The sequence below is a fragment of the Malaclemys terrapin genome, chromosome 1 (assembly GCF_027887155.1).
Source record: "Malaclemys terrapin pileata isolate rMalTer1 chromosome 1, rMalTer1.hap1, whole genome shotgun sequence".
Lineage (NCBI taxonomy): Eukaryota > Metazoa > Chordata > Testudines > Emydidae > Malaclemys > Malaclemys terrapin.
In genome coordinates, this window is record NC_071505.1 from 241,124,090 (window position 1) to 241,137,167 (window position 13,078).

Genomic DNA, 13,078 nt, shown 5'->3' on the forward strand with positions numbered 1-13,078 from the left:
TCATCAAATCCTACCTGTATTTTATCATCTTCCATACTGTCCTCCTTACTAGGACATAGAGAATCTCCATTATTAGGTCCTCCCCTAAAAGATGTCTCTGTCCAAACCACGTGATCCTCCGCACCTGTTGGCTTTCCCCTAGCCCTTAGTTTAAAAAGTGCTCTATGACCTTTTTAATGTTAAGTGCCAGCAACCTGGTTCCATTTTGGTTTAGGTGGAGCCCATCCATCCTGTATAGGCTCCCCTTTTCCCCAAAGTTTCCCCAGTTCCTAATAAATCTAAACCCCTCATCCCTACACCATTGTTTCATCCACGCATTGAGACCTGCAGTTCTGCCTGTCTAACTGGCCCTGTGCATTCAGTCCAATGAAAGCTGATTAAATATTTTGGTTCTTTGAGTGATTGCACATGTGCATTCCACTCTTGGTGTGTGCATGCCCCGAGCACAATTGTTGGAAATTTTTCACTCAGTAGTACACATTGGGACAATTCAAGTGTCCTCTGCCATGTGCCACGGCATGCAGGTATAAAAGATGGAGCTTCCCCCGATCCCTGTCAGTTCCTTCTTACTGCCCATGATAGTTATTGGAATCTATTGGTCTTGCTTTAGCAAGATTTCTCAGGGTGTATTTCTTGTATATAGTTACATAGCTGTATATTTCTTAGTGTTAATGAAAAGTTTTGTTTAATGACAGTTTTTTCTTGGTTCTCCAATTTTGGGGTTCCGTTTGTTGGTACCAAGGAATGCCTTGGTCACTGGGCTTCAAGCCCAGTCTTTCATGGTTGAAGCGGATGCCAATGAGTGACCTGCACTCTAGCTGTTTAAAGTATTTGGGTGAGTCTCACATTAGGGATCAGTGCCAGATTTGCAAGGACTTCAAACCGAGGACCAAAAAGGATTGAGTGGCCATGCTGAAGTTTCTTTTGATGGAGATCACCTTCAGAGCTTTGTTGGTTGAAGAGAGTGCCAAGATCTTTGGCATCTGTGAGAATTGGGCCTCCAATGCTCATGAGTCCCAGCATTGCTCACCCTTGTCAGTGCCCAGGAAGAAACAGAAGGCTTCCAAGGATGTTGCTGGGAGAGGCAGATCTCTGGTCCCTAAATCTGCCAAGAAAGGGAACAAAGCGTTGAGTAATGTATCAAAGCATTCCTCCATTCGCTTTTTGGTTAAGATGGCACTCTTGACAGTGGTGCTGGGGCAGGCACTGTTGAGTTTGGGGCCCGAAGCAGCACTTTCATTGTCGGTGGTACTGTCTTTGTCTCATGCCCTGGTCACCACATTCTGGGGTGCGATCCAGACTAGTGAGGGGTTGTCATCACCTGCCGTGCAACCATGGGTGCATCACAATGCTGTGGTTCTGTAGCTTCCACCTGGGCCGCTCACAAACAGCCAAACAGAATACAGGTCATGACCTGAGTGTCTGTGTATATATAGCTGCAACCTGCCAGCTACACACCAGTCACACTTGGCTTCCAGCTGCTTCGGTTACTGCTTTCAGAGTGACCCCAACACACTCCCAGTCCTGAATTTTTCCCAAAATGTGTGTTCTGAGAGTGTGTAAGGGTACGGTGTGAAAGCAGATTCTATTGTAATTAATGAGGATAAACCAATAGGTAAACATTTCAAAAATACCCAAGTAACTTAGAAGCCTAAGTCTCACTGACTTTCAAACAGACTTAGGGCAAAATTTTGAAATGTCTAAGGCTAGGTCTACACTACCCGCCTGAATCGGCGGGTAGAAATCGACCTCTCGGGGATCGCTTTATCGCGTCCCATGGGGACGCGACAATCGATCCCCGAATCGACGCTCTTACTCCACCAGCGGAGGTGGGAGTAAGCGCCGTTGACAGAAAGCCGCAGAAGTCGATTTTGCCGCCGTCCTCACAGCGGGGTAAGTCGGCTGCGATATGTCGAATTCAGCTACGCTATTCACGTAGCTGAATTTCCGTATCTTAAATCGACTCCCCCCCTGTAGTGTAGATGTACCCTTAGTAACTTAGGCTCCTAAGTCCCATTCCGAAAAGTGAGTTGGGCAGTTAGAAGCCTAAGTCTCATTCTTTTGAAAATGGAACAGTCACTTTGATGCTTTTAAAAATGTCACACAAACACCACCTTCAGCCCCAGGACATGGTAGCCTCAATACATGGGTTTAGGACTACAGGGAAAAAGGGAGAGAGAAATGAAACAGGAATCTAAAATAAAAAAAAAACATTAATTTACATTGTTTAAATACCATAAATATTGTTTGAATATTTTAAATATTGTTTTTAAATGAATTAGTTTTTTAAAACTATAGATATACATAAACATGATCTTTTTCTACATACCATTTAATTTTTAAGAAATAATTGTACTGCTCTTTCACGGTCTGTTCAGGTATTTATTGTAGTTCTATTGCCTATATCTCAATTCTGTGACATTTGTTCTCAAGTGATATTAATGAATCTGAATATATTGGCTTCATAGATAAAATAGCATCTGGCTAGAGTTCATTCACAGGGAAGTGTGGGAGCCTTGATCCAGAGTGCGTTTAAAACACAGGTAGGGGCAATATCAATATCTTGCCTTGGGCAATTTGCCTCCCTAAAATACAAGTCAGAGAATGCACTAGAGTCCGTCACTCATCCAATGATAGAAGTACTTCTAAAACAATCATAGTTGAGCCTTCTGATTGAAAAAATTAGAATATATCAGCTTTCCAGGATGGCCTCTGGTGCTCCCTTCCTCTCTATTTTGGAAAGGCGTTGGCTAATTATCAATGGGTTGGTCGAATATTTGGGTTTGATTTTTGTCATGTGGTGGAAACAAAATTCTGTCTAAAATGTGGATTAAAAACTATTTATTTTTAAAACTTGGCTAAATGGAATGTCTGGGTTCCCTGATTTTTCCAGACACACAAGTCAGATAATAGTGTATTACTTCCTTTGTTTCCTCCCATGTGTGACTTCATGCTTTTTTCACACCATTCCTTATGTTTGGTACACAAAGTGTACACCAAAACCAAGATATATATTAAAAAAAAAAAAGCCTGAATTTAGGCTCCCAAATGCCTTTCCTTTCCTACTTCAAATCGTTCGTGTATGTTGTGTAGGCAGTCTGTTCCACAGGAATATAAAGTGCCTGCTAGCCCTTGAGTGATTTATTTAATTACAGATTTCTGGATCAATAAACAATTTAAATGAAGACATGACTAATATTATGTTCAATATCTTTATTTTATTAGTCTATATGTTTATTCGTATTATACAATATAATAAGTTATATGTACAGACATTAAACAAAATTATTAGAAATGATGCCTTTAGGCAAGATATATAGAAGTATTCTGTTTTATTCCTGTAACACAATACAATTTTCTCTATATATCAAATAAATTACACCTCTACCCCGATAGAACGCTGTCCTCGGGAGCCAAAAAAATCTTACTGCGTTATAGGTAAAACTGCGTTATATTGAACTTGCTTTGATCTGCCGGAGTGCACAGTCCCCCTCTGCCCCCCCTCCCCGAGCACTGTTTTACCGCATTATATCCAAATTCGTGTTATATCGGGTCACGTTATATCGGGGTAGATGTGTAATGTTAAATAGTCTGTGTGCACATTGGCACCATTAATTTCAAGGGCCTAATGTTTCTCAAGGCTCAATAAACAAATGATCACTGTTTGTCTTTACATAAGTACACAATATGTTAATATTAAATGAAACAATAAATGTCAGATCAGTCCTATAGTTGTAGGACAACACTGTAGTTATATACTGGCATAAGAAAAATAGCAACTTTCCTTTTTATTAGAGATGGGCTCAAACTGCAAAATTCAGATCTTGCCTGAAATCCTGTCCCCACTGAAGTCAATTGGGGTTTTGTTATCTCTATTTTTTAAATGTGAAAGTATTTTTTTTAAGGAAGCAGCAAACTTCCTTTAAGGACAGAATTATGATCAAATTTGGCATTTGCAGGCTAATTAAGGGAAGTATTTTTATAATTTCCATAGAACAAGTAGGAAAAGAAGATTTCAAAGAGAAACTCAAAGGATAATTAAATTATGTAGCTCCCAGACTACACGAAATAAGTACTGAAAAGATCAGCAAATTAACTGCTAAATGGTGATATTAAACATTCAGCACATAATTATAGCCCTGTCAGAGATAAATTCTGTATGCTCACTGGTGGAAAACTGGTTGTTAGTTTCAAGGATATGACTGATATTTTTATAACACATTAGCTCAGTCATGCAATTTGTAATTAAAAAAGTATTGCTTTGTAAGTCATGGAATTTGTTTTAATTTAGTAATAACTCTCACTGAAATCTGTCACCACTGAGCAATGTACTGAACTGTAGATTAACCAACTGGATTGTTAACAGCTACTGGCTTCTGGTCTCTGCAATTATAGGTTTAAAAACCCACTATCTCAAGAAAAATAGCGATTTGTTAACTTTTTAAACAAATAAATTGATAGGTTGCTGCTGTGGACAACCTCACAATAAAGCTTCCATGGTTTTTTAATCCTGTGATCTCTGTGTTCATGTTCATATCATATTTTTACAAGAGCACAGCTTTTCAACCACCACTTGATTTGCTACATTTTCTTCTTTTTCAAGTGTTTTTTGTTCTTTGTCCTCTGCAGTTCTAGCGTATGCACCGTTTTTGTTTGGAATATAACTTAAGAAGCACAGACGTCATTAATACCGATAAAGCAAAATGTCTTGTAATGCAATAGACAAGTGTTTGTTTATAAATACAGAGAATAGAAAAAATATTGTCCTTTTAACTTAAGAGCAATCACTGCCATCTTTCTTACCAGTACATACAGTCATTTGAAGCATTTGGATCATGTAGACTCCATTAGTAACTTTTTTCATACAGTATAATTAGTTAATCTAAGCACTTCTTGATTCAACAAATCCATAGTATGTATAAGGAATGAAATTGGTTACAATTACAGTGTTAGAGCTGATAGAAATATGTATGCTTTATCTGTATTCCATGGTACTGTATCTAACTGTAGATTTTAAATTACTGAACAGAGCCCCAGGTGATAGAACTATCTTCAGACAATAATTAAATGGGCTTTCTTCAAAGCCAGACAGGCTATCAGCAGATTGACCTGTACCTATACTTGTAAATTTTGTGGAAAATGGATATTAGTGTCCACTTACTATCAGTAACTGTTTAACAAAAGCCATTCTGTTTAATTTGTTGGTGATAAATTCAGTTGCAAATCTTGCCTTGCTTTACTCTTCGGCGTGAATATGAGTAGTATATGAGAAAACCACCGATTCTTTTAAGTCTCTACCCCGTGTCTTTGAACCGTTGTTCTTGGGATCAATGTTCTTGCACATCCTTTGGAAATGGTGCTCACATCAGGATGTAACCACTGGTTCAGGTGAAGGCATCACTTGTGCCCACTCCAAAATATCTGCGCACAAAGACTCAACAGCATCTAACCGTTCAATTTGCACTAGTTTGGTTAGAAGTTCTGGGATACTGTAGCCGGCTGTGCTGATGCGGTCGAAGAGTTGCATGCCATCTGTCATACCACCTATTTCATCCCTCTTTAGTCCAAAGCTCTCAGCAAGGTGGCGCCATGTTTTCACAATAGCTTTTTCTGAGTTGTACGTTGAGCTGAGCATCCTGCTGGTCTTCTCCAGGCAATCAAATGGCAGCTCTGTGGGACTGAGACCTATGAAGTAAAAATTCTTAGAGTCAGAAGTTCTAGATACAGATCTTGATGACTACTAGAAATGTTCCCTTGTTCAGTACTATAATATTATTAGCATAATCTTAAAATATTAAATAATAAGTACACCCCAAAAAATCATGAGTAACACACTTTGCCTTGTACTCAACTCTTTGAGTTACTCTCACATGAGTATTTTGACATGGGTAGCCCTAAATTAATAGCCCCAAATGACAGTATCAAATTGGAAAAGTCTTGAAAGAGAGAAAAAACTGAAACAGGAGAGAGGATAAGAGAAGAATGCATGTGTGAATTTGAGTGGGAAATAAGATAAGAACATAGAACAAAAGAACGGCCATATTGAGTCAGACCAATCATCCATCTAGCCCAGTATCCTGTCTTCTGACAGTGGCCAATTCCAGGGCTTCAGAGGGAATGAACAGCACCAGTAATCATCAAGTGATCCATTCCCTGGTGCCCGATCCCAGCAAACAGAGGCTTGGTACACTTCAAAGCATGGTTTTGCATCCCTGCCCATCCAGACTAATAGCCATTGATGGACCTATCCTCCGTGAACTTATCCAGTTCTTCTTTGAACTCTGTTATAGTCTTGGCCTTCAGAACATCCTCTGGCAAAGAGTTCCACAGGTTTACTGTGCGTTGTGTGAAGAAATACTTCCTTTTGTTTGTTTTAAACTAGCTGTCTATTAATTTCATTTGGTGACCCCTAGTTCTTGTGTTATGAAGAGTAAATAACACTTACTTATTTACTTTCTTCATACAAGTCATGATTTTATAGATCTGTCATATCCCCCCTTACTCATCTCTTGTCTAAGCTGAAAAATCCCAGTCTTATTAATCTCTCCTCCTATGGATTCTTAACTGAGTTGTGTATTGCCTTACTACTGTATCCCTTTCTCAGCTAATCCTGAAGTAGCTGTCCCAGGGAATATATTGTAGATGTATCCCTAGTGAGCACTTCAATAGATGTAGCTAAGTATGTTTAGTACAAGAGTTTCGTTTTGGCTTTGCAAACTGGCCAGCAGCCACCAGTTTTCTAATGGTACAAAATTCAGTTATATAATGGCACAGAGAGTACTTTGCAGACAATAATCATCTCCCACAGATTGCTCAGTGTTTGACTCTCCCCTGACTCTGGCTCTCTCTGTCTCCGTAATTGGAAGGTGGTCTTGCAGGGATGAGATGAGCACAGGTCGTACCATGATGCCTACTGCCTCCATGCATATAAATTCCTGCAAGAGTTTTATTGTTGAAGTACCTCCATAGGAGAGCTTAGTCAATATTAGAATGATCATGTGGCTGAATGGATGCTCTTTGCTAGACAGTTTCTCCATAATACTAGATGTAGTACAGGAGACAGTATCAGCAACAAATAATTAAGCATCAATTTCTGAACACCTAGAAGATAATAAGGTGATAAGTAACAGCATGGATTTGTCAAGAACAAATTGTGTCAAACCAATCTAATAGCTTTTTTAGACAGGGTAACCAGCCTTGTGGATGGAGGGGAAGAGGTAGATGTGATATATCTTGACTGTAGTAAGGTTTTTCATACTGTCTTGCATGAGCATCTCATAAACAAACTAGGGAAATGCAACCTAGATGGAGCTACTAGAAGGTGGGTGCAGAACTGTTTGGAAAACCATTCCCAGAAAGTAGTTAACAGTGGTTCACAGCTGGAAGGGCATATCAAGTGGGGTCCCGCAGGGATCAGTCCTGGGTCCGGTTCTGTTCAATATCTTCATCAATGATTTTGATAATGACATAGAGAATACACTTATAAAGTTTGCGGACGATATCATGCTGGGAGGAATTGGAAGTGCTTTGCATGATAGGATTACAATTCAAAATGATCTGGACAAACTGGAGAAATAGTCTGAAATAAATAGGATGAACTTCAATAAGGACAAATGCAAAGTACTCCATTTAGGAAGGAACAATCAGTTGCACACGTACAAAATGGGAAATGACTGCATAGGAAAGAGTACTGCAAAAAGGAATCTGGGGGTTATAGTGGATCACAAGCTAAATATGAGACAGCAGTGTAACACTACAAAAAAAAAAGCGAACATCATTTTGGGATATATTAGCAGAAGTGTTGTAAGCAAGACATGAGAAGTAATTCTTCCACTCTACTCTGTGCTTGACAAGACCTTAGCTGGAGTATTGTGCCTAGTTCTGGGTGCCACATTTCAGGAAAGATGTGGACAAATTGGAGAAAGTCCAGAGAAGAGCAACAAAAATTATTAAAGATCTAGAAAACCTGACCTATGAGGGAAGATTGAAAATATTGGATTTGTTTAGCTGGAGAAGAGAGGCCTGAGGAGGGACATAACAGTTTTCAAGTACATAAAAGTTGTTACAAAGAGGAGGGAGAAAAATTGTTCTCCTTAACCTCTGAGGCTAGGACAAGAGGCAATGGGCTTAAGTTGCAGCAAGGGAGGTTTAGGTTGGACATTAGGAAAAATGTCTCACCTGTCAGGGTGGTTAAGCACTGGAACAAACTGCCTTGGGAGATTGTGGAATCTCCGTCATTCCTGAAAGGTGGTTAGGCAAACACTTATCAGAAATGGTCTAGTTATTACATAGTCCTGCCATGAGTGCAGGGCACTGGACTAGATGACCTGTCGAGGTCCCTTCCAGTCCTACACTTCTATGATTCTGACTTTTGTATTTACCCGTCTTTAATTGATTTGGAGGCTAATAGAGCTTTTTCCATTTCAAATTCAATACCAGTGGTCTGGTGGGAGCTGAGATTGCACTGAGCCATAGAACACATAGAAAAAGAGAGAATTAAATAAGATTATGTACTCTTTGATGTAGTGAAATGAATCCATGTCCACTGTGCCTAGGTAATACAGGTAATCAAGTGCTAAATCGAATTAAAACCTTAAAAACTGCCCAACTTGGAAACTACTGTTTTCAGGATGTGATGGCAGAGTGGAGTAGGGCTTGAGGGAGTTGAGAGCTGAAATACAAATCTGATCCTTCCCAAATCTTAATTTTAAACTTATCAAAACATATTTTAATCAGTTTGTGTTCATCCAATTTACTTAAAATAAATAACTAATACAAATTATACAATTTATAATTTACCCCAAATTTGGATTATCTCTTTGTAGACCATTTTTTGACAGTTATGAAGGCAAAAGGAAATAGATTCCACGGCCAATAGTGAAGATCTAATTCTATACAGTCAGTTTGGATGTATTTTGTTCACACTCACCTTCGGCAACACCACATACGTTCGCATACACATCAAGTATCTTTTTCCTTCGACTTTGAATCTAAAGGGAGCAGCAACCAAACATATTTTAAAGACTAGCATCTTGTTATTTCTTCAGTCACATGAGGAGATAATTACTAGGCAAACAGAGGCACCAGATACACAATGCAACCTCTTGAGGTGCTCTCTAGAGGCTCCTCTTCCAAGACGCTGAACACACGGCATAGCACAGGGAGCCTCCCAGGGTCTCTTCTGAAGATTCATGGACGAGTAGGATAAGCATAAATGAGTTAAGAGTAAAAATATTTTTCAGCTTTCGCTTTCCACTGTCTGAGATCTCCCTTTTCCTGTATCCCAGTGTCATCTCATCTGCATTAATGAACTTTCTGCTTTAAGTGTTTTAGTATTTGATTTCCCTTTATAGACCCTGCCCAAGGGAGAGAGTAAACTAAATACTGTAGCTGCGTGCCCCAAATTGTTAGGTACACAGGATTGGACCAGCTGTGATGAATTAATTCTCCCAGCACACTGCAAGAGGGTTGTACTTGCCGGAGTTGTTGCTGGTTGGCATTAGGGGTCGATTAGGCCAATTGGAACATTTTCAATTAAATGTATTATTATTATTTTTTTTGTGCCAAAATATGCTCTTTTGTCAAAGCTGAAGCAGAAACATCTTGATTTAGACAAGAAGGGTTTCTGAGATCCAGGGCTCTCTGATCACTTCTGACGAGAGACACGTGAATTGATCTGACCTTTTCAATCTGAAACCAGATGTTTTAACACAGTTCTATTTTGCAAAAACAGTGAAAAGGTTTTGTTTTTGTTCCAATGCCAAATGAAAACAATTTTAAAACCTTGAAAGTTGTCAGAATACAGAATTGTTGTCTTCCAGCCAGCTCTAGCTAGGAGCAAGCTATTGGAAAAAATCTCTTTATCATGGGACTCAAACACTTGTTTCACAAACTCACCAGTTGTCACAAATGTATTTAGAAAACACCCTGAAAAAAGCCTGCTTGAGCTTCTGGGTTTCTGGGACGATCTTGTCTGGTTTGTTTTCACTGGCCTATAAAAGCCCAGGTACATCAATCAATTGGATTTCTAGGCCTGTGGTTGTGGATCCCCAATTGACTGCTGCTCACTTGACCTGTCATGTAGACACATTAAGTCTGCAGGTATTTTGAACATAATGAGATGGGAATACAGCTATTAAATGGATTTTACATATTTTTGGTGTTATTTTATAATAAAAACTTGCAAGTTTGAGGTTTTCTAAGTGCAGTAACTGTTGTGCATTTGGAGTAGCCACTTTATAAACATGTCAGGAGCTCACATTTTTTTCCATAAGGGGTTTTTAGAGTTCCTCTTAAAGCATCTTGGATTCCCCATTTTCTCTCTCCATTCGGGAGCCTCCCTTCTGTGCTGATTGTCTCTGGGGCAGAGAGAGACTAACTAACGCCTCCCTCCCAAGTCCAGCGAGAGAGATGCCAGAGGCTGTCTTCTTTTCCAAATGCCGAGGTTGCTGATTCTGCACTGTGCTTAGCCCACAAGCAAATGGCTACATTTGTGTTTTGATCTTGGTTCCTCTTTGTGGTAACTCATTGCATAATATTTTTTAAAACAGGAAGGAGCAGTCCAGAGTAAGGCGAAGAGCCTGCCAAATCTAGCTTTGAAATTCTCTATATTTTTCTACCTTTCTCTCTAGCTGTCCTTAGCCTCACTCAACACCCATTGAGCTCTATGGTCTGTCTTATAAACACTATTTCATCTGCACCCCCCAAGTACTTTAGCGCGTGGAACCTGGTTTGGTCCTAAAATCCGAGGCATGGAAGCTGAGTGTCTCAGCACAATCTGTATTTCCATCAAAGACCTTGTTTTATACTTGTTAAGAGGTATCAAGTCATCATAACCATATTCCAGGGGAGAGGTCTAGGATAAGGGATCTATCTATGCTTTAGACAAGCTTACAAGCCAAAGAAAAGCTTCTGAGGCTGTATCTATTGTGTATACGGTCTTTAGAGCCTTTTCTTATGACATTGCCACTTGGTCTGAAAACCTGTGTACCAGATTTCAACCCAATGTGAAGTATAGCTAGACAATGGTGCCTAGAGTCTATGATGATGTGTGCATTAGAAATACCTAAGGACAGATAACAAAAACTCATACATGGAGTTAATGATCATTTTCAGCTGTTCATAACTTTCTAAAAGCAAAGCTAAAAGCATCTCCCGTGAGGCTGAAACTTTCCATGTCTGGTCTTAGTGGAAAGATGAGCTATTTTGGAAAGTTTTGAGCTAAATCATCTCAGCCAGTTAAACTACACAAGTGTGAAAAGATACTTTTCAAAGTTTTTTTTTGTTTTTTTTTGTTTTGTTTTGTTTAAGTTTCTTTTTCAGTCTTGGATAACCAAAAATGGTTGATGCTACAAACTTCTATCTTGGCCTGACTGACTTCATTGTAGTGGTTATAGTATTTTTAAAGCTGTGAAAGTATAAAACATATCCATATGAATATGTGCATTTTCTTTTTAAGTATGCTTTAATGTTAACATGGGTTAGAAAGTTTGGTATGTGCTGAAGCACCTTACGCATGTGTTTATATGCCCTTAGCTGCCTTTAAATACACTGTGAGGGAGCCAGCCAGCCAGCCGGAAGGAATGTATGCCACAAGTAGAGAAACCAAACAGTGAGATGGCGCAGGTGTGGTTCTTTGGAATATTGGAGCCACCTTCAATGTGACTCTTGTATCTTTGAAAAATAATCAGGAAAACTAAGTATGAAAATTAATATTAATGAAACATGAGGGTGTAGAAATGAGCATGTTGTTCTGAATTTCCTGACTTGTGTGCTTAAGAAGTTAAGGTTCCCACTATAACACTAGGCTAGTCCATTGTCCATATAGTCATGTTCCTACAGCAACATTAATGGTGCTCTTTTGAACACTGTACATTTTATGGTATACATTTTAACAAAAAGTCAATAATACAGCAAGGAATGCATTTAAACAGAAAAACCAAGACAAAATTTTTCTTTCTCGATTTGCCGGTTTAAATGCATGCCTTGCTGTATTATTGATTTCTTTGTTAAAATGTGTACCATAAAATGTACAGTGTTCAAAAGAGCAGAGTTAATACTGCTGTAGGAAACTTTCTTTTGAATTTCCTGACTTTTGGGTGCTTAATTTCTCAGCCCTTAACAGTGCATTTTATATGTGCACACAGCATTTTTGGCATATTGAAGGAATACTATATGCTGTCTCTATAGATGAGATTGTCAGACAATTTCTAATTACCTTGCAAAACTTTCCTGTAGATTAGTTTGATCTGCATTGTGATTCATTGTTTTATTGTAGTGATGATTTTATGCATGTATTTTTTTTTAAAAAACTATCAAAATACTTCTCCATTTTCAGTTTTGAAAAAAGCCTTACCCCAGTTGATTTGTTATTTGTAGATTTGTCCCTGGTGAGATGAACTAAAGATAACAAGCACAGGTCTGGGGTCCCTTGTTTATCAACAGCAGCTTCTTCATCACTGTCCATGCTTCGGCTTAAAAGTCGTTCATTCTCAGAAGATGCATCATTTTCACTGAAAAATTAAGGGTAAGATTACGGCAATGCAGCCTTTGATAGTATGAGTCCAATTCTCTTTTCTATCTTAGAAGCAATGGAATAATTTTTTTATTTAAAAAATGTCTATCCTGAGGGATCATGTAATTAAAGCTTGATCCTGCTATTGAAGATGTATGTGCAACGGTCTCTATTTAAGTTACACAGTCATGAATACCTGTGTGAGAGCAAGAGGGAGACCTTATAAAGGATTTTTTTTAAATATGTTTCTTTACTCAGGGCCAAATTCTAGCTCTTCCCGACTTTCCCTTTGTCTACACTTCGAGCTAGGGGTGTGATTCCAAGCTTGCATTCATATTCTTGTGCTAGTTAGATGACAGCTAGCATGAATATAAATAGTAACGTAGCCATGGTAGCATGGGCAGTGGCAGCACGTACCCAGGTAGTTCAGGCTGCCCATGCTATTATAGCTACACTACTATTTATACTCTCTCCTCATTGACCTAGCACGACTATGTGTTGGCAAGCTGGGAATCACCCCCTAGCTTTGTAGTGTAGATGTAGTTTTTGTGATGTGGTACAAAG

At 38.9% G+C, this 13,078-nt stretch overlaps 1 protein-coding gene across 3 annotated transcripts in view; it reads right to left on the reverse strand.

Annotated features, from left to right (window-relative positions):
• Nucleotides 1-3,287: 3,287 nt before the first annotated feature.
• EDAR (ectodysplasin A receptor) overlaps nt 3,288-13,078 on the reverse strand; it is a 113,279-nt gene continuing 103,488 nt past the window's right edge. For all 3 annotated transcript variants that reach the window (XM_054010704.1, XM_054010700.1, XM_054010699.1), the window contains 3 exons: nt 12,356-12,512; nt 8,930-8,990; nt 3,288-5,685 (listed from right to left, as the gene is read on the reverse strand). In XM_054010704.1, the coding sequence (XP_053866679.1) occupies nt 5,366-5,685; nt 8,930-8,990; nt 12,356-12,512 (538 nt within the window). In that variant the 3' untranslated portion in view covers nt 3,288-5,365. The remainder of the gene's footprint in view (nt 5,686-8,929; nt 8,991-12,355; nt 12,513-13,078) is intronic.